We start from the raw sequence: 22,019 nt of genomic DNA, 5'->3' as shown, positions 1-22,019 counted from the left end.
TGGGTGGAATGATGCAGTTTGCACCCGTATTGATTTATCATAGGTTCACGAAATGATAGCAACAACCACACAGTTTTCTTTGTAGTGAACAAAGAGGGGGTGTGTATATGTCACTGGGATTTAGCGAGCGGTTGTATTTTAACCATTAAATTTTTCTTATGTTGTTTGCTTTATTCATTCTATGATTTTATATTTACTCTAGGAACATACAAACCACGTGTTCGATGCTATGACACCTATCAGTTATCATTGAAATTTGAAAGGTGCTTGGATTCAGATGGTGAGTATGGGGGTTGAGCTGAAGAAATTAAAAATAAAATTGGACATAGGTTTTCAAAGGCAGTAGACTTGGTCCTAGCTTCATTTAGGATGAATTTCTCCAAAGGGACAAGCTTTCCCTTGGCTAGAGCAAGCTACAGCCAGTTTTATTTTCCCGGAATTGAAACATCTAACTCTTCTCTAAACATCCCACGGGGTCTTTCTGATGGGCTTCTAAAAGAAAAAAGACTGGGGCCAGAATCCTTTAGCCTTTTGGACTCACCTCTGAAGAGTTCGGCTTATGTGTGATCCAGCCCTCTGAGGGTCAGGATGCCGGTAGAGAGACAGCGGGGAGCCAGGCCGTTTGTACGGAGCTTGAAGCCGCGCATGCAGTCTTATATCTCAGCCAAGCGATCCAGCTCACGGGGCTTCCAGTGGGGCACGAAGTTGCTGGGTCGTCGGAGGGAAGAGCCCTCAGCCCCGGGCATCGCCCGGGGCAAACTGGAGCTTCCCCCTCCCCCCTTTTTTTTCCTTTTAAATAGTACCTGTTAAGTGTTTACTATGTTCCAGGCACTGTACTAAGCGCTTGAGTAGATACAAGATAACCAGTTTGGACACAATCCCTGTTCCACCTAGGGCTCACAGTCTTAATCCTCATTTTGCGGATGATAATAATAATTATGGTGTTTAAAATGCGCTTACCACGTGCCAGGCACTGTACTAAGCCCAGAGGTAGATACAGACAAATCAGGTTGGACACAGCCCCCGTCCCACGTGGGGCTTACAGTCTCAATCCCCATTTTACAGATGAGGGAACTGAGGCACAGAGAAGTGGATAGTGACAGTGGTGTGAGTGTTCTGCCTCTCATACTGCTCTCTTCCACTACCCATGGAGAGGTGACTCTCCTTTGGGATAAAGAGCGGAAATGGGAGTCCGGATGTGGGGCTTCTGTCTTGGAGAGGAAAAATGTGTGGAGATCTCCCCCCGACTCTCTACGTCCTGCTTCCCCCAACAGGGAAACAGTGAGTGGGCAGAAGATAGCTTTCTAAAATTCCCCAGACATTGAGCTTCCAAGTTTGGGAGAAAGGCAGAATATCTACCTGCCTGGGTTTGGAAACTGAGGTTGGAAGCCAGGGTCCTAATTTTGAAAGGAAGTCGGTTGAAGCAGTCTCGATTTCTAGGGACCTTGATTATCAATATCCCCAAATAAATCAATACAAAATGCCCCTAGTCATTCATCTGTTCCATGGTCAATAAGTCAGTGGTATTTATTGAGCCCTTACTGTGTGCAGAGCACTGTACTAAGCGTTTGGGGGAAAGTACAGTTTCACAGAGTTGGTGGACACGTTCCCTGCTCACCAGGAGTCTAGAGAGGAGCTTCCGTTTAAAGAAGCCTACGGCACCTGGTATTCCCAGGTGTTCTCCCCTCCAAGTACTAATCAGGCTCGACCCTGCTTCGATTCCGAGATTGGGCACGTTCAGGGTGGTGTAGCCGAAGAGCCTCCCAGAAATTGAAATGTCACGGAGAAGAAAGGATGAGAAGGGTTTTTTTGGTGTGCTTTGGTCCTAATTGGCCCATTGCCTGGCAGGGGAGATGAGAAAGGGAACATGCCTCAGTAGAGAACATATTTTAGCCATCTGTTCTGTCTTCCGCCCCTCCCCTTTGAAGAGCAACGGGGGAACGTGAACTCGAACGAAAGCAAATCGTGCTAATGGGTAATCACTTGACGCGCTTTATCCGAATTCACTATGTTCTCAGGGTTGGCGGAGCCTTTCGCTTCGGCTACTAAGTTTTTAAAGTTTGAATTTGATCCATATTTGAAGTGCGTTATTTTGTGAACCTGTAGAGATTGTAATATTTCCTTTGTGTGTTTGCATAATCTTTGGGAGGACTAGTTGAAACATCTATAGCCAAAGGAATTTTTGTCAGTCATTCATAGCTGGAAAACTCACCATTATTCTTTTGTAGGTACAAAGTTAATTATTGTGCATTCATAAATGTCCAGTTAAAAGTTTAAAAAGCCCCATTGTCCCGAGGAGCCGTCAGGAGAAATTACAAAGGGAAAACCGGCATTTTATGAATTAGCTCATTTAATTGGCTCCAGTGCCCCAGGGAAACGCGAGCAGGACCAGTGTGTGTCTCAGACTCTTTTTCAATGTAGAAATCTTTGTGGGTTTTTGGCTGTCATTTTTGAAGAAGCCAGTTGATCAACCCCTTTCTCAAAATTTACATTTGGTGGAACAGGAGCAGATCTGAAATACGGTTTTCTTGGGAATTGCTCCATCGGGGAAAAAATGTATGGCCCGTGGTCTCGGCACATACATTTTCAGGAATACCGGAGTTTTTTAGTACTTGTTTGCAGATGGCAGGGACTGTCTCTCTCTCTTACCGATTTGTACATTCCAAGCGCTTAGTACAGTGCTCTGCACATAGTAAGCGCTCAGTAAATACCCTTGAATGAATATGTGTTTAAGCACTGCATTTAATGCGTTTAGTTCATTAACTGAGAATATTTTGTGAATAACATTTTCAATTTTCCATAAATTTTCTTTTCAGTGGTCACGTTTGAAATCTTATCTGACGACTACTCAAAGGTATGGTGAATTGTTATAAATCCAATAGTTTGTGATTTGAATAGAGAAAGATTTAATTTTTTTATGAAATTGGTGCTTTCTCTTTGGTCATTTTGTATTATTTTGGGTGGGTGCCTTACCCATGCACCAGAACGCAATTTGATGACTTGTGGGGTGCGTTATTTATGGAAAAAAAAGACAATTATAAAATACTTGTGTATCGCAGACTTTGTTAATCCTCACTGATTAAGCCTTCTTCTGTGAATCTACCGAAACCAAGTCTCCGCTTTACCGTTCCAGGTGGTTTTCTTACACAATGATAGATACATTGAATTTCACTCACAAGGAGGTTACTATTATAAAACCAGGATACCGAAGTTTGGGAGAGACTTCTCTTATCACTATCCATCCTGTGACCTGTACTTCGTTGGCGCAAGGTAAATTACCTGGAAGTGTCATGCTCTTTTCGTATATTTTCCTGAAGACTGGTTGAATCTGCTCCAGTGTCACTGACAGTTCATTAGTTACTGTCGTTCATGTTGAAAATGCAGGGCAGCAGCAAGAGCATGAGCTTGGGAGTCAGGACCTGGGTTCTAATCCCGGCTCCGCCACTTGTTTGCTGTGTGACGTTGGGCAAGTCACTTCACTTCTCTGTGCCTGATCCCTCCTCCGTAAAATGGGGGTTAAGACCGTGAGCCCCACGTGGGGTAACCTGATTACCTTGTATTTACCTCAGTGCTTGGCACATAGTAAATGCTTAACAAGTACCACTATTATCATTATTAATAAACCAGTTCCGTCGGGAGGTGGTTGAGGTCGGACTGGCACAAGCTTTTCAGAGGGGCAGATAGGTCTGTCTCAGGAATGATATTCATTCATTCATCGAATCGTATTTACTGAGCGCTCACTTTGTGCAGAGCACTGTACTAAGCTCTTGGAAAGTTCAATTCAGCAACAGGTAGAGACAATCCCTCACAGTCTAGAAGGGGGAGACAGACAACAAAACAATATCAAAACTTTAAGAGAAGCAGCGTGGCTCAGTGGAAAGAGCCCGGGCTTGGGAGTCAGAGGTCATGGGTTCGAATGCCGGCTCTGCCCCTTGTCAGCTCTGTGACTGTGGGCAAGTCACGTCACTTCTCTGTGCCTCAGTTTCCTCATCTGTAAAATGGGGATAAAGACTGTGAGTCTCACGTGGGACAACCTCATTCCCCTGTATCTACTCCAGCGCTTAGAACAGTGCTCTGCACCTAGTAAGCGCTTAACAAATACCAACGTCATTACCATTATTATTAGAAATTGTGCCCTAAAATTATCTGGTCCCACCAAATGATTGTGTTTGCTGAGTTTAGACTTGGAAGATAAAACCTTAGAAGAGATTAGGTAACATTAAGAAAATGGCCATCAGGATCATAACTTGAGAAGTAGCACGGCACAGGGGATGGGTCTGGGAGTCAGAAGGTCATAGGTTCTAATCCCGGCTCCTCGACTTGTCTGCTGTGTGACCTTGGGCACGTCACTTCGCTTCCCTGTGCCTCACTTACTTCATTGGTAACATGGGGATTAAGACTGTGAGCCCCACGTGGGACGGGACTGTGTCCGACCCGATTTGCTTGTAGCCACCACATTGCTTGGTGCACAGTAAATCCTTAACAAATACTACAGTTACTATTATTGCAACATTTGTCTAGAACAATAGCAGCTGTTGCCCATAATGGCATCAACAGTGCAGCATTAAGTGAACCTACGAATCAGTCACTCAGCGGTATTAAACACCTCCAGCGGTTGCCTATCAACCTCTGCTCCAAACAAAAACTCCTCACTCTAGGCTTCGAGGCTCTCCATCACCTCTCTCCTCCTCTCCTCCCTTCTCTCTTTCTACCGCCCACCCCGCACGCTCCGCTCCTCCGCCGCCCACCTCCTCGCCGTTCCTCGGTCTCGCCTATCCCGCCGTCGACCCCCGGGCCACGTCCTCCCGCGGTCCTGGAACGCCCTCCCGCCTCACCTCCGCCAGGCTAATTCTCTTCCCCTCTTCAAAACCCTACTTAAAATTCACCTCCTCCAAGAGGCCTTCCCAGACTGAGCTCCCCTACTCCCTCTACCGCCGCCCCCCCCTTCACCTCTCCGCAGCTTAACCCTCTTTTCCCCCCATTTCCCTCTTCTCCTCCCTTCCCATCCCCTCAGCACTGTACTCGTCCGCTCAACTGTATATATTTTCATTACCCTATTTATTTTAATGAGATGTACATCGCCCTGATTCTATTTAGTTGCCATTGTTCTTACGAGATGTTCTTCCCCTTGATTCTATTGCCATTGTTCTTGTCTGTCCGTCTCCCCCGATTAGACTGTAAGCCCGTCAGTGGGCAGGGACTGTCTCTATCTGTTGCCGACTTGTTCATTCCAAGCGCTTAGTACAGTGCTCTGCACATAGTAAGCGCTCAGTAAACACTATTGAATGAATGAATGAATGAATATTTACTCAGAGTGTACTGTATGCAGGCTCCTCCTCTGCCTCCGCCCCCCCCCACAGTCAGGAGTCCTTCAAGGTTCAGTTCTGGCACTCCTTCCATCTTCCATCTACACTCCCTTGGAGAATTCATTCACTCCCAGGGCTTCAGCTACCATCATTACATGGATGGTTCCCAAATCTACCTCTCCAGCTCTTCTCTCTCTCCACTACAGCGTGGCTCAGTGGAAAGAGCACGGGCTTGGAAGTCAGAGGTCATGAGTTCGAATTCCGGCTCTGCCACTTGTCAGCTGTGACTGTGGGCAAGTCCTTAACTTCTCTGTGCCTCAGTTACCTCATCTGTAAAATGGGGATTAACTGTGAGCCTCACGTGGGACAACCTGATTACCTTGTATCTACCCCAGCGCTTAGAACAGTCCTCGGCACATAGTAAGAGCTTAAAAAATACCAACGTTATTATTATTATTACAGTCTGATTTTCTCCTGCCTTCGAGACATTTCACTGTGGATATCCTGCCAGCACCTCAAACTAAACATGTCTAAAATGAACTTCTTATCTTCCCGCCCAAACCCTGACCTCCTGTCTTTCCCATCACTGTGTTCGTTATCCCACAAGTCCGAAACAGTGACATTATCCTCGCCTCTTCTCATTCAACCGACATGTTCAGTGCGTCACCAACTCCTGTCAGTTCTACGTTCACAACGTCACTTAAATTCACGCTTGCCTCTCCAGCAAGCACTTATCCTGTTCCACCTTGACTTCTACATCAGCATCCTCTCTGACCACCCCGCCTTCTGTCTTTCCCCGTTCCAGTCCATACTTCACTCTGCTATCCAGATCATTTTTCTAAAAATAAACATTCAGTCCAGGTCTTCCCCACTCCTCAAGAAGAGGGGGGTTGCCCATCAACCTCCGCGTCAGACAGATACTTCTTAGCGTAGGCTTTAAGGTATTCAATCGGCTCACCCCCTCCTACCTTACTTCACTGATCTACCACGGCCCAGCCCGCACACTCCGCTCCTCTAGCTCCAGCTTGCTCGATCTCGTCTTGCCTTGTCATTGACCCCTTTCCCACATCCTCCCTCTGGCCTGGAATTCCACCTCTCTTCATATGTGCCAGACCACCACTCTCCCCACCTTCAAAGCCTTATTTACAATGGTAATTATAAGAATAATAATGGTATTTGTTACGGGCTTATCGTTTGCCAAACTCTGGAGTAGATAGAAGATGTTCAGGTCGGATACGGTTCCTTACCACGCTGGGTTCACAGTCGAAATAGGTGAGTAGGATTTAATCCCCGTTTTGCAGATGGGGGAAATTGAGGCACCGAAAATTTAAGCGATTTGCCCAAGATTACACGGCAGACAAGCAGTGGAACCGGGAGTAGAACCCAGGTCCTCTGTCTCTCAAGCCTGTGCTCTGTCCACTAGGTCATGCTCCTTCCCCAGCACTTGGGAGAGTACCAAGTCCCATCTCCTCCTAAAGGCCTTCCCTAATTAAGCCTTCCTTTCCCGGACTCTCTCTCCCTTCTCTGTCATCTGTGCACTCGGTTCTGTCCCTTTTAGCACTTGATATTCATTCATCCAATCATATTGAGCGCTTACTGTGTGCAAAGTGCTGTACTTAGTACTAGGGAGAGTACAATATAACACTAAATAGACGCGTTCCCTGCCCACAGTGAGGTTACAGCCTGGAGAGGGAGCTTCAGCCCCACATCACTTACGTACACCTATGTTATTCTTTAAGAGTAATTCTAGCCTAAGCTCACTGAAGGCGGGGATCGTGACTACCGATTCTTTCTTATTGTACTCTCCCAAGCACTTAGTAAGCACTCAGGGCTCTGCACACAGTAAGTGCTCAATAAATACCACTGATTGATTGACTAAGCCCTTGGGCAAAGTACAATTCACCTGAGTTGATAGACTCAAACCCTGCTCAAAAGGAGCTTTACAGTCTTCAGAAGGAGAAGGGCATAGGGGAAATGGTTGAGTATAAGAATATTTGCATAAATAATGTGGGGGTTAAGGTGAATATTAAAGGGCTTTAAGGGTACAGAGCCAAGGTTCATTCAGTAGTATTTATTGAGCGCTTACTATGTGAGGAGCTCTGTACTAAGCGCTTGGAATGTACAAATCGGCAACAAATACAGTCCCTGCCCATTGACGGGCTTACAGTCTAATCGGGGGAGACAGACAAAAACAGTGGCAATAAATAGAATCAAAGGGATGTACATCTCATTAAAACAATAGCAGTAAATAGAATCAAGGGGATGTACATCTCATTAACAAAATAGGGTAATAAAAATGTATACAAATGAGCTGACGAGCACAGTGCTGAGGGGAGGGGAAGGGAGAGGGGGAGGAGCAGAGGGAAGGGTGGGGGGAAGGGAGCTTAGCTGAGGGGAGGTGAAGCGGGGGTAGAGGGGCAGCAGAGGGAAAAGGGGAAGCTCAGTCTGGGAAGGCCTCTTGGAGGAGGTGACCTCTCAGTAGGGCTTTGAAGAGGGGAAGAGAATTAGTTTGGCGGAGGTGAGGAGGGAGGGCATTCCAGGACAGCGGGAGGATGTGGCCCAGGGGTCGACGGCGGGATAGGTGAGAACGGGTGTTGGTGAGGAGGTGAGCTGCAGAGGAGCGGAGGAGGGGTGGGCAGTAGAAAGAGAGAAGGGAGGAGAGGTAGGAGGGGGCAAGGTGATGGAGAACCTTGAAGCCTAGTGTGAGAAGTTTTTGTTTCGTGCAGAGGTTGCTAGGCAACCAGTTGTAGCTGACACAGGGCCAGGAGGGGTAGGGGAAATAAAGGATTTAGTTTAGGAAGTTCTCTTGAAGGAGATGTGATTTTAGGAGGGTTTTGAAGGTGGAGAGAGTGGTGGACTGTTGTTCATGGAGCGGGAGGGAATTCAGGCCCAGTGGAGAACACAGGCAAGGCGTCAGTGATGGGATGGATGAGACCGAGGTACAGAGAGTAGGGTGTGGGTAGAGTGTGAGAGACACCCGGTTGATGCTTAAGAGCTAGGTGTTGGATTCTCCTTGTGGAGGGGTCTCCCAGCTTTAAAGAGATGGCTTTTCAAGTCTCTCTTCACCTCACCGCAGGATCACCAAGTGAAACGTGAGTAGAATGAGTGCCAGTGGGATGTCTGAATAACCGCAGTATGATGAGTGGAAACGGAGTGACAGAAAAGCAGTACCAGGGAAAAAATAGTTTGTGTTCAAAGAGGGAAGAACAGCTTCAGGCCATATGATGTTAGAGCTGAGTGAGAAGCAGCGTGGCCGTGGCCAAGTGGGTAGAGCCCGGGCCGGGGAGTCAGAAGGACCTAGGTTCTAATCCCGGGTTCTTCACTTGTCTGATGTGTGACCGTGCACGAGTTACTTCACTTTTGTGCCTCAGTTACTTCACGGGTAAAATGGAGATTAAGACTGTGACCCCCTTGTGGGACAAGGAACTTGTCCAATGTGGCTTGTATCTACCCCAGCATTTAGTACGTTGCCTGGCACATAAGAAGCTCTTGACAAATGCCATAGTAGGAGAAAAACAACTGCCGGGGTATTTGATGTGCCAAGCTCTGTGCTGAAGGCTGTGGTAGATTCAAAACGATCCTCTTGCACTCCATCCCGTTTCCAAATGGAGTCCTCAGTTCCAAAGGGAGGGAGAAGAGCTATTTTGACCCCGATTTTACAGATGAGGAAATTGAGGTACCAAACAGTTACCATAGTTGCCCAAGGACACAGAGCGGGCAAGTCGGGAAGCTGGGACTGAACCCGGGTTTCCCGGCTCCCAGTCCCATGCTCTGACCACGTTGTCAGCCTATTTCTTTGCAGTCGAGAACGTTGTGGCCGCAGTGCTCTACGTACAGTAAGCACTCAGTAAATTCAGTTGACTGACCGGCCATTTCTGTGTTGAACCTTCCAGGGGGGTTTTGAGGCTGATGGGAAAACCCCAAGTAGCACTAGCTGTAGCAAACAGCAGGTACATCAGCACAAGAGAAACAGTCTTTGGATGTGCCCAGATTCCTGGTCCCACATAGTTGATCACACACATGTCCTGAGGTAACTCACAACTTCCGTGCCATCATCCACCGCCTGATCGAAGGACCTTTTATTTTTTATCTGACAAATTGGGGTATTTTTTTTCTTGCGAACCCCTATAGATGCACGAGAAACGTAGAGACGCAAATGGTATTTCTGGAGAAGTGACATAATTTATTTTGGTTCGGAATCGGGTCCCATGTTTTCCCACAACCTCCAGAGCTAAAAATAACTTGTTTCCCAACCTGGATTTGGGATTGCCGGAAGGAAAGAACCCCTTTACCCCTCGAATCTCAGCCCCCCAGTTAGAATCAGGATCCAGGTGCCGCCTGTCTCATCCAGTGGAATGTTTGGGTAGATGAAATGTGTTTAAACACCCGAAATCTTGGATGGTTAATGAAAAATCTGGGTAAAATTTGAAAAGTGAGGGGTTGTGGGGAGAGGAACATGCTTTCAACAAAATCCGGGAAGTTTTGCAAAAACTTAGTTTAACCTGAAAGCAGAAGGCTCCTTTAATAGTGAACTTTCATTTTGAATTTAATAATAATATAATAATAATGGTATCTGTGTCAAGCACTGTGTTAAGCGCTGGGGTAGTAAAGGTAATCAGTTGGACACGGTCCATGTCCCACATGGGACTCACAGTCTTAATTGCCATTTTATAAATGAGGTAATTGTGGCCCAGAGAAATGAAGTGGCTTGCCCAAAGTCATTCGGCAGACAAGTGGCGAGCCAGGATTAGGACCCAGGTCCTTCTGACTCCCAGATCCGTGCTTTATCCGCTAGGCCACGTCGCTTCCCTGTTGAATTTGAAATAAAGTTTCTAAGATGCTAAATGAGTTACCAGGGTGACTATTTTTCAGGTGAAGAATTTCACAAGCCCAAAAAAAAAAAGGTTAATTTCTTCACGCTAAATATTTTGAAAACTGATTTTTTTGGTTCAAAATCTGGCATATTGTGGATATTCTATTTGATATTGGCGGTACGGCTATTACTTTTTTCATGAGTAGAATTTAGTTTATTTCTTGGGGGTTTTTAAAAATTTTTTATTTTTCATTTCAGCTCTGAAGTGTATAGGCTAAATCTGGAACAAGGACGGTACTTGAATCCCCTACAGACAGATGCTTCGTGAGTATTTTTGATCTTGCACCCTCTGCTCTTGCTTTCCAACAGTAGGTGGAGCCAGTCACTAAGGGTATTAGCATTCCTCATATAAGAGATGGATGGTAATGAGTGGGCTACTACATAGCCATAATTTTGTTTATAAAGAATTCCAAGTGTGGCTGTCTATAAATTCCAATTTTTTAATCAGAGGTGTTAATCATCTCAAGCACCAAGCATTTAACAGGCAGTATCCACTGTTGTCTTCTCCGCGCTCCGTTTGCCCCTGATGTTTTTTGGCACCACTTCAGAATCACTTGTGCCCCTAAAGCTTTTCAAAAGACTCGTGGCTTTCTAGAAGTTGTAATAAGTCATGGTAGTAGGTTTTTTTGGTTTTGTTCATGAATCGAGAGGATTCAAAGAGGAAGACTGCAGAACTCCTTAAGCACCGCATCCCAAGCTTCGTGGACTGCCTTGAGGGTTCCTTGTTTTTTGCCGGGAGGAAGAAGGATTTGGGGAATTGAGGGCCAAATCAGAACTAAAATCAAATTTGGCTTAGTTAATTCGTTCCGTGGGAATGTCCTTCTTGGCTTTGGGGCAAGATTTTGAATCTATTTATCAGTCAATCAAACGATAGCATCTATTGAGCGCTTACTGTGTGCAGAGCACTGTACAGAGCGATTGGGAGAGCACAGAATAATGTAGTTAGTAGACACCTTTTTCTGCCCACAAAGAGCTTACCGACTAGAGGGGGAGACAGACAATATAAACCAATAAATTACGGATATGTGTGTAAATGCTGTGGGACTGAAGGAGGGGTGAATATCAGGTGCTTATGGATCCGAGTGTGTAGATGACACCGAACGGAGAGGGAGTCTAGAAAAGAGGCCTTAATCGGAGAAGGCTTTGAAGGTAGAGAGAGTGGTTCTGGTGTATACGAAGGAGAAGAGTTCGAGGCTAGAGGGAAGACTTGAGAAAGGGGACGGCGACAAGAGACCCAAGATCGAGGTACACCGAGCAAGCTGGCAATCGAGCGAAGGATGTGGGCTGGGCTGTAGTGGGAGATCAGTGAGGTGAGGTGCGATGGGGAGAGCTGATTGAGGAATGTAAAGCCAGTGGTACGGAGTTTCTGTTTAATGAGAAGGTGGATGGGCAACCGCCGGAGGTTCTTGAGTGGGGAGACATCGACTGAACCTTTTTTTAGGAAATGATCTGGGCAGCAGAGCGAAGTACGGACCGGGGTGGGTAGAGCGGGTGTGCGAGGAGGCCGGTGTGGTAGTCTAGTTGGAAAAGAAGTGCTTGGATCAGCGCTTCTGGTGAGTGGGAAGGGTGAATGTTAGGGACGTTGGGAAGAGGTTGAACTGGCAGGATTTGGTGACTGATTGATTATGTGGGCTGAATGAGAGACAGGAGTCAAGGAAGATACTAAGGTTACGGGCTTGTGAGATAGGGAAGATTGCCTACAGGGATAGATAAAATGGGGGAAGGAGAGAGATGGCCCGCAAAGATGAGGAGTTCCGTTTTGGATGTGTTAAATTTGAGGTGTCAGTGGGAATCCAAGGGGAGGTGTTCAGAAAGAAGGAGTAAATGTAAGACTGCAGAGAAAGAGTGGGGTCAGGGCTGCAGTTGAGAAGTAAGAGGAAGTGCATAGTAGACTGGGGACCCATGGTGCAGTGGATAGAGCGTGGGCCTGGGAGCCAGAAGGTCATGAGTTCTAATCCCAGCTCCACCATTTGTCTCCTGGGTGACCTTGAGCAAGTCACTTCACTCTTCTGTGCCTCATCCGTAAAATGGGGATCGAGACTGAGCCCCACATGGGACAGAGATTGTGTCCAACTAGATTTGCTCGTATCCACCCCAGTGCTTAATACGGTGCCTGGCACATAGGAAGTGCTTAACAAATACGATCGTGATTATTATTATCATTACCCTAAGCGTGTTGTGGAAAGGGAACACGTCTGCTAACTCTCTTGTATTGTACTGCTTAGTACAGTGTGCTGCCCGTAGTAAGTACTCAATAAATGCCACTGATTAAGAAGGTAAGAATATAACAGCTGTGAAAATGAAAAAAAGTATTATGGCCTCTGTTATATTTCCTTCATCCTTTGAGAGAAACTTTTGCCATGGGTTTTTAAAACAGAACAGAATGCTGTTTTTCTAGGGTCATTAGGTGAGGTGGGGCTGTAAAGCAGGATAAATTTTTACTGGTTTTGTCTTATTAGTTATGTTAGTGTTTACCAGATAGTCTATACTACCATCCCAGAAAGGGAAACCACTGTAAACTCAGAACAAGAGTCCATTTATATGACCATGATCAAGGCACTTTAACTTTTCTGTAATTCACTTCTGCCATCTATAAATTACAGGATAATGTCCCTATTCATGATCTATGAGGTTTTATTATTAATCTTGTTCTATTTTACTATTTCAGGGAGAATAACGTATGTGACATAAATTCCATGCATGGCTTATTTGCTACCGGGACAATAGAGGTAAATGTTTTAAGTGCCTTTAAACTTTGCTTTACTTTTTGTTCACAGCATTTCTCTGCTCTAAACACTTCAAAAGCAAAGTGTGTCATAGGTGTTTGTCAATAATTGCTTTTCTTACCTATCGGATTTTGTGTTGTGAAGTGAAATCCATAAAATTAGATCAGAAAGATCATTAGAGGAAAATTTGAAGCCTCTGCCATGAGGCATCTTTTAAAAGAAGATTTAGATCTTGGTTAAGTATAAAACTCTTGATTTTTTTTATCTCACTCTGTAATTTAAACCCATGTCCGATTTTTCAGGAACTTGGAGTCTTTATTTTCCTTTTCCATAGCTTTGCTTCCTAATGTTTCCTTATTTGGTGGTCAGAAGGTTTGGGTGTACCGATGATATAAAGTTTACAGTGTGTCAGAAGCAGGGGAAGCACTGCGGCCTAGTGGATGGAGAACGGGCCCGGGAGGCAGAGGACCTGAGTTCTAGTCCTGGCTCTGCCACTTGTCTGCTGTGTGGCCTTGGGCAAGCCACTTAACCTCTCCGTGCCTCAGTTACCTCACCTGTACAATGAGGATTAAATCCTACTCCCGCGTACTTATATTGCGAGCCCCACGTGGGACAGGAACTCCGTGCAGCCTAATTATTTTGTATTCATTTGATATTTATTGAGCGCTTACTCTGTGCAGAGCACTGTACTAAGTGCTTGGAATGTACAATTCGGCAACAGGTAGAGACAATCGCTGCCCAATAATGGGCTCAAAGTCTAACCGTACCCCAGCACTTAGTACGTGCTTGGGACATAGTAAGCACTTACCAAGTACCATTTAAAAAGAAAAAAGGGAACAAACCAAAAAAAAAAAACTTTTCCAACTTAAAATGTGGCGTGTGGCGTGCTGTGCCCCACAAATTACCTAATTTGCTACAGCTTACGAAACACATTCTGGGGAAGTGCAGACCAAGGGCATCAGTCTGAGTGATGTCATAGAAATACCAAAATAATTTGTAAGTCCAATGAAGTAGGTGGACTTTTTAAAATTGCCCTTTTCAATCATTTGCAGCCTCAGCTGGGTCACTAATAAAAGTCTCTCCTTTCTAGGGGAGGGTGGAATGTTGGGATCCAAGAACCAGAAATAGAGTTGGCCTCTTGGACTGTGCTTTAAGCAGCGTCACCGCAAATACAGAGTAAGTAAGAAGAAATTCATTTTCTGGCAACCGAGGCCACAACCGGTTTTCGCTTCCGGCAGAGTTTGAGGAAAATGAAAAGTTGGTATCGGTAAACTACAGTTTACCATGGCAACATCGCATTTACTAGGCACCTTTTGCTAGAGTTGTTGATGTTAAACTTTTCGCTTTTAATTCTTTTGCATGGGTTTGTAGTGTACGGGGAAAATCGTATTAAGAGCGTGCCCTCCGCTAATCTTTTCATCGTAGCCGCTTCAGTTATCGCTTCATCTTCCTCCCACCATTCCTTTCCAGACTCCGCAAATGAGTTGTTTACACCCACTGCCTCCTTCCTCTCTTCCAGTTCTCTCCTTGATCCCTTGCAGATTAGCTTCTGCCCCCTCCATTCCATGGAAACTGCTCTCTGCACGGTGACCGATGACAGCCGTGCCCAATCCCATGGACTCCGTTTCGTTCTAGTCCTCCTAGATGGCTACCGTCAATACTGTGGACCACCCTCTTCTCCTAATTTTTGGCCTAGTGGAAAGAGCACGAGCCTGGGAGTCAGAGGACCCGGCTTCTAAACCTGGCTCTGCCCTTGTTTGTTGTGTGACTTTGGGCAAATCACTTCACTTCTCTGTGCTTCTGTGACTTCATTTGTAAAATGGGGATTAAGACTATGAACACCATGCGGGACATGAACGGTGTCTGGCCTGATTCTCTTGTGTCTACCCCAGCATTTAGTACACTGCCTGGCATATAGTAAATGCTTAACAAATACCGTTAAACAACAACAGCAAAAAAGCACCACACCCTTGGCTTCACTGACCTTGTCCTCTCCAGACTGTAAACTCGTTATGGGTAGGGAATGTGTCTGCTTATTGTTAGATTGTACTCTCCCAAGCGCTTAGTATACAGTGCTCAGCATACGGTAAGTGCTCAGTAAATATGATTGAATGAATAAAGGGTTCTCCGATTTCTCCGGCTGCTCCCCTGCTTCCCACCCGCTCTCGGTGGGAGATCATCGAGGCTTGGTTCTGGGTCAATCGATGCATTTATTGAGCTCTTACTGTGTGCTATGCTAAGAGTTTGGGAGAGTACAGTAAAACAGAGTTGGTAGAAACGTTCCCCGCCCCCAAGGATCCCCTTCTGTTCTCCATCTATACCTACTCCTTTGGAGAACTCACTTGCTCCCATGGCTTTAACTACCGTCTGTACATGGATGACTCTCAAATCTACCTTTTGCAGCGCAGACCTCTCTCCTTCTCTGTAGTCTCATATTTTCTCCTGCCTTCAGGACATCTCTACGTGGATGCTCTGCTGACAGCTCAAACTAAACATGCCCAAAACAGAATACCTCATCACCCCACCCAAACCCTCTCCTTCCTGCAACTTCCCCATTATTGTACACACCACCACCAACCTCCTGATCTCATTTGCCCCTTAGCTTTGCAGTATTCTCAACACGTCTAATTCAGCTCTCATTTTCTGTCTCACTCAATCTTGTGTGTCCCACCTTCACAGAAACTCTAGAATCCACTCCTTCTTCCCCATCAATCACACTGGTCCAAGCACTTATCATGTCCCGCCTCGACTACCCATCAGCCTTCTTGCTGACTTTCCTACCTCTGGTCTCTCCCCATTGCAGCCCATTCTTCACTCTGCTTTCTGAATTATTTTTCTAAAACCTTTCTGTGCACATCTCCCCTTATTCCTCAAAAGCCTCCAATTGTTGCCAGTCCATCTCCACATCAAAAAGAAACTCCTTGCCATTGACTTTGAAGTAATAATAATAATGGCATTTGTTAAGCGCTCACCATGTGCCAGGCACTGTACTAAGCGCTGGGGTAGATGCAGACAAGTCAGGTTGGAACCGTCTCTGTCCCACGTGGGGCTCACAGTCTCAATACCCATTTTACAGATGAAGTGACTGAGGCACAGATAAGTTAAGCGGTCACACAGCAGACAAGCGACACTTGATTGACTCTTCCCCTCCTATTAATAAATGGAATTAATTCATTGTTACTGTGTGCAGAGCATTGTAGTTGGGAGAGTATAGTACAACAGAGTTGGTAGACATGTTGCCTGCCCTAAAAGAACTTGAAGTGTATAGGCGGAAACAGAAATTAATATAAACGATCACGGATATATAAATGCTATGAAATAATAATAATGTTGGTATTTGTTAAGCGCTTACTACGTGCAGAGCACTGTTCTAAGCGCTGGGGTAGATACAGGGTCATCAGGTTGTCCCACGTGAGGCTCACAGTTAATCCCCATTTTCCAGATGAGGTAACTGAGGCACAGAGAAGTTAAGTGACTTGCCCACAGTCACGCAGCTGACAAGTGGCAGAGCCGGGAGTTGAACCCATGACCTCTGACTCCGAAGCCCAGGCTCTTTCCACTGAGCCACGCTGCTTCTCTAACTGAAACTAAGGGTGGGGTGAATATTAACAGCTAGGACCCATCCTTGTCATCCTTGTCACTTAAACTCTCAACACCTGGTATTCATGTGTGTACTTTTTTATATTTATCTCTGCATTCAATTATGCTTTTAGCTCTTTCATCCTCATGTGTTTGGACTGTTTATACTTGTTCTTTCAACATCTTTCACTATCCGTAAATAACTTTTTGCCTGTCTCGCTCATTAGACTATCAACTTGAAGTCAGAGAAATGTATATTTAATCCCACTGTACTCTCCCAAGTTCTGTTCCCTTCCAGTTAAATTTCTTCCCATGTTCCCTGGCAAAAGGCAGTATGGTATTATTAATATTGTTTTTTTCTCATGTATTTTATAATGAGGGCATTATAGTTTGGACACAGTTTTCTCTTAAAATGAGGTTGAAGTTCTGGTCCTAGGTAATCCTCCTGATTATATTGGCTGTGTGTGGCTTGAAATCTGATGACTGGCTCCTTTGAAATCTGGAGGTGGCTGCTATTCTGTCCAGGCTTCTTGAGAGAGTTGTTTATGCCCACTGTTTCCACCTCCCATCCTCCAGTTCTCTCCTTTTTTTATGCTTTCGAGTACTTTCCAACCCATAGCAACTCCATAGACATACCTCTCCCAGAATGCCCTTTCTCCATCTGCAGTTCCTCTGGTACTGGATCCATAGAGTTTTCTTGGTAAAAATACGGAAGCGGTTTACCATAGACTTCTTCCGCCCAGGAAACTTGAGTCTCTGCCCTTGACTCTCTCCCATGCCGCTGCTAACACAGGCGAATTTTGACTTGTAACACATTGCCTTCCACTTGCTAGCCGCTGCCCAAGCTGGGAATGGAATGGGTGGGCCTCTGCTTGACTCTTCCTCCTGTAGCCAAGTCTGGTAGAGTACTGGAAACCCCCCAGGTGCGATCCTGAGAGGAGTATTCTTTCCTAGATCCTCTCCAATCTGGCTTCCGCCCCCTTTGCGCCACAGAAACAGCCCTCACTCAGGTAGCCAGTGACCCTCTTCTCTCCAAATCTGGCAGCCTTTACTCCATCCTAATCCTCCTAGACTTCTTAGCCACTTTTGACACTGTAGACCACTCCCTGCTCCTTTAAACTTTATCCAACCTTGAATTTACTGACATTGTCTTCTCTCGGTTCTCTTATCTCTTTGTCTGCTCCTTCTCAGTCTCTTTTGCTTGCTTCTCTTCTTTCTCCCACCCTCTGACAGTAGGGGGGGAGGTCCTTCAAGACTCAGTTCTAGGTCCCCTTCTATTCTCCCTCGACACCCACTCCCTTGGAGAATTCATTGGCTGCCATGGCTTCAATTACCATGTTTATTCAGATGATTCCCAATCTACATCTCCAGCGCTGACCTCTCCTTCCCTGCAATCTCACGTTTCCTCCTGCCTTCAAGACACCCCTACTTGGATGTCCTGCCGACACCTCAAATTAAACATGTCCAAAACTGAACTCCTTATTTTCCCAGCCAAACCTATCCTCCCCCTCTCTTTCTTATCATTCAGTCATATTTATCGAGCGCTTACTGTGTGCAGAACACACAGTCATAAGCGCTTAGTGTAGTCAGCACCGCTGTCCTGCCTCGCAAGCCCGTAACCTAAAGGTTGTCATCCACTCATCTCTCATTCCACCCACCTAGTCACCAAATCCTGTCAGTTCTACCTTCACATCATTGCTAAATTCTGCCCTTTCCTCTCCATCCCAACTGCTGCCATGCTGATCCAAGCACTTGTCGTATCCCGCTTTGACAACGCCATTTGCCTCCTCACTGACCTCCGTGCTTCCTGACTCTCCCCACTCCAATCCAAAATTCACTCTGCTGCACGGATCAGTTATCAACAGAAACATTTCAGTCTGTATCTTCCCACTCCTGAAGAACCTCCAGTGGCTGGCTGCCTGGCCATCCCCACATCAAATAGAAACTCCTTACCATCGGCTTTAAAACGCTCAATCATCTTGCCCCATCCTAATGCACCTCACTAATCTACTACAACCCAGCCTGCACACTCGCTTATCTAGCCCCAGCTTAGTCACTGTGCCCCGATCTTGTCTGTCTCGCTGCCAAACCTTTTCTCACATGCTCCTGCTAGTCTGGAACTCCCTGCCCCTCCGTATACATCAGACCACCATCCTCCCAGCCTTCAAAGCATTATTTAGATCACATCTTTTCCAAGAGGCCTTCCCTGATTAGGCCCTCTTTTCCCTGGCTCACTCTCCCTTCTTTGTCATCTATACACTTAGATCTACGACCTTTTGACATGTGATTTTTGTCCCACTCCCAACCCCACAGCATTTATGTACATAGCTGTAAATTATATTTTATAAATTACTCATATTAATGTCTGTCTCTCCCTCTAGACTGTAGGCTTGTTGTGGGCAGGGAATGTGTCTGGTAATTCTGTTGTATTTTACTCTCCCAAGCACTTAGTACAATGCTCTGCATATTGTGCTCAGTTCATTCAATCATTCTTATCGAGTGCTTACTGCGTGCAAAGCACTGTATTAAGTGCTCAGTAAATATCATTTATTGATTAGGCAAGGTGCCTGGTCTTTCAGATAGAACATTTACATTATCTCTTCCAGAATAGAGACTTTACCAACCATCTCAGCCCTGAAATTTAATGGAGCTTTGAATATGGCAGTTGGGACATCTACGGGACAGGTAATCATGCTGTCAATTGACTGAGAGCTGGAATCACTTTTACCCCATCATGAGCGTCGCTACTGTGTGTTTTGGGTAGAATGCTATTTAGGGAGGGCTCTTTCGACAACCCACAACTATCTGGGTAAAATGCAGAATAGAGTTGGTGTAGTATTCAGCTGAAGAAACAGTTGTGTGCGTACATACAACATGAGGTCAAGGCACACATACTGTTGCCCGCGTTTCTCTAAAAACACCAGGTTCGTCAAGAACGCAATCCTTGTATTGTAGGACGACTGGAAGAGGAAAGGAAGAGTGTATGGCCTAGTTATTTTCAAGAGTGCCTTGATGAATAACTGAGAGTGACCTTGGATGTAGCCACTGCTGGGTAACTTTTAGATGGCAGAAAGAAGAAGAGACTTGTTTGAACAGCTTAATTTTGGGATAAGCAGTGACTACTAACTTAACCTTACCTCATTTGATCCGTGAGGATCACGGAAGTAGAGAAACCACAGAGGGGCCAGGGAAGAATGATAGAGATGATTGAGTTGAAAGATATTTGAGTTTATAATCCTTTAGATTATGGCCACGGAGTGGGTTTTCTCCTTATATCGCACTCTCCCAAGTGCTTAGTGCAGCGCACTGCGCTTAGTAAACACTCAAAATTCTATAAACTGAATGATTTAGCTTCAAGGAGAAAAGACTGAGGTAATTTCTGTCTTCAAGGATTTGAAGTAGCACTTTTAAATTATCAGTTTAATAAAACGATGGACTGGTAAACAAGGAAGAAATTAATTGAGTTTCCATTTCTGGTGGCCTTTTAAGAAGAGAATAAACATCTGTCCTGAAGAGTTTAGTTATTCTTCTTCCAGCTATAAAATTTGGTGATTTCAAATTCTAGGTAAAATTATGTCTTGGCCTACAATTATTCTTCCATCTTCCAAAAAGAAAAAAACAACAAAAACTTCTGAATACCAGGATTAATCCCAACATTCATTCAAAGTAGGTTAATGAACAATTCACTTTTATTTCAGTGAAAAGAGAAAACTTGTGATTATTGGATAAAATGAAATATTAAGTTATTGTAACTGAATTAAAATAATAAAAAGCAGTCTGTTTTTCAGAATGTTAAATTGGTTTCATTTACATTTCATGTTTCAAAACAAATTTTGAAACACTAAGTCCTTAAAAAAAACTTTCCTTGCAGGTTTTGTTGTATGATCTCCGCTCTAGTAAACCACTAATAGTTAAGGACCACCAGTATGACTTACCTATCAGGTCAATCCAGTTCCAGGATTCTTTGGATATGATTTTGTCTGCCGACTCACGAATTATCAAAATGTGGAACAAGGACACTGTAAGTATTATGTTGAATTGACTTAGGTTGCCATGATTATATCTCATTTGGCTTTGGGTAAATTCTTGAGATGTTTTGAGTATTGGTTCAATGAAGTACGTGGCTCACTGGAAAGAGCACGGGCTTTGGAGTCAGAGGTCATGGGTTCGAACCTCGGCTCTGCCACTTGTCAGCTGTGTGACTTTGGGCAAGTCGCTTCACTTCTCGGTGCCTCAGTTACCTCATCTGTAAAATGGGGATTAAGACTGTGAGCCCCACGTGGGACAACCTGATTCCCCTGTGTCTACCCCAGCGCTTAGAACAGTGCTCGGCACATAGTAAGCGTTTAACAAATACCAACGTTATTATTAAGTACTAGATAATCCCGAAACTATAGTACATGTATTATGAAGTGCAGTCATTCATAGCAAGGTGCAAGTGCTTGCCACCTAAGTGATTTTGGGTGGTGGTCTCAGATTATGAATGCATTTTTAATTTGAAATTGAGGGGGGAAATTGGACAGTTGTTGATTTGAAACTTTTAATGAGCATCAGGAATGTGGAGGTATTTCTGTGTCCTTAGAATATCCTTTGAATGGGAGAAGCCAGCTATAATCCTAAACTCTTCTTTTTTATGTATTTAAGTGCTTACTATGTGCTCTGCAGTGTACTAAGCATTTTTCCACACAATGTTTTTCTAAACCTTTTCTTTATTGTGAACCCACATGGGTTTAAATGCAGGAATCTCTACTCAACATCCCAAATCTATCCCTATACAGTTTTCTTCCTTTTAAGAGCGAAGGACTTAAGTTACGTCTGGCCTGCTAAAAGGCTAGATAATATCGGCGGTCACCCTTAACACTGACCTGGTAACGGATTATTATGCAAGTAAATTTGTGGCTACCTAAAAGAGCGCTTCATTCAATTCATTCATTCAATCATTTATTGAGCGCTTACTGTCTGCAGAGCACTGTACTAATTTGATACCGGGAAGCAACCAACAAGGCTTCCTGAAGAGCAGTCCCTGCCTTTTATACATTGTTAGACCACATAAGCAAGGAAAAACAGTACTGCCGTCTCCATCCCTGGAGATCTTTAAGAAAAATATGGCAGCTCTCTGTCCCAGAGGATTCAGCCAAGGGTTTAAACCTTGCCAAGAACCTGGAGTATTGTCTCAAAGTTTCTCCTAAATAGTTCCCTATCGATCCCTCTGCCTCTGCCTCTCCCCACCGCCCCCCCAAACACACACACGTACACAAGAGAAAGTGCTCATGTAACTGCCACTGCCGGCTCCCTGGCGTTGGTGTGACCTGGGCCATTTCTTGCTGCCCTCGATACAAGCGAATCAGGTTGGACACGGTTCATGTCCCACAAGGGGCTTACGGTAGTAGTCCCCATTTACCAGATGAGGTAACTGAGGCCCAGAGACATGAAGCGATTTGCCCAAGTTACCCAGCAGACAAGTGGCAGAGCCGCGATCAGAACCCCGGTTCTTCCGACTCCCACGCCCTTGCTCTGTCCACTAGGCCACGCTGC

General features: G+C 45.1%; 1 protein-coding gene and 1 non-coding gene across 2 annotated transcripts in view; one reads left to right on the top strand and one right to left on the bottom strand.

The window, feature by feature from the left end:
- NOL10 (nucleolar protein 10) overlaps positions 1–22,019 on the top strand; it is a 101,000-nt gene that overhangs the window by 10,349 nt on the left and 68,632 nt on the right. The window contains exons 4-11 of the mRNA XM_029073524.2: positions 203–280; positions 2,817–2,854; positions 3,134–3,270; positions 10,378–10,443; positions 12,848–12,908; positions 13,996–14,081; positions 19,091–19,169; positions 20,356–20,505. Of these exons, the coding sequence (XP_028929357.1) occupies positions 203–280; positions 2,817–2,854; positions 3,134–3,270; positions 10,378–10,443; positions 12,848–12,908; positions 13,996–14,081; positions 19,091–19,169; positions 20,356–20,505 (695 nt within the window). The remainder of the gene's footprint in view (positions 1–202; positions 281–2,816; positions 2,855–3,133; positions 3,271–10,377; positions 10,444–12,847; positions 12,909–13,995; positions 14,082–19,090; positions 19,170–20,355; positions 20,506–22,019) is intronic.
- LOC114816688 lies at positions 17,288–17,425 on the bottom strand. Its single transcript, XR_003764493.1, has one exon. It is a non-coding gene; the product is annotated as a small nucleolar RNA SNORA7 (small nucleolar RNA).

This window comes from Ornithorhynchus anatinus, chromosome 1, assembly GCF_004115215.2.
Source record: "Ornithorhynchus anatinus isolate Pmale09 chromosome 1, mOrnAna1.pri.v4, whole genome shotgun sequence".
In the NCBI taxonomy this organism is placed as follows: domain Eukaryota; kingdom Metazoa; phylum Chordata; class Mammalia; order Monotremata; family Ornithorhynchidae; genus Ornithorhynchus; species Ornithorhynchus anatinus.
This window is presented reverse-complemented; position numbering and strand designations above follow the sequence as displayed.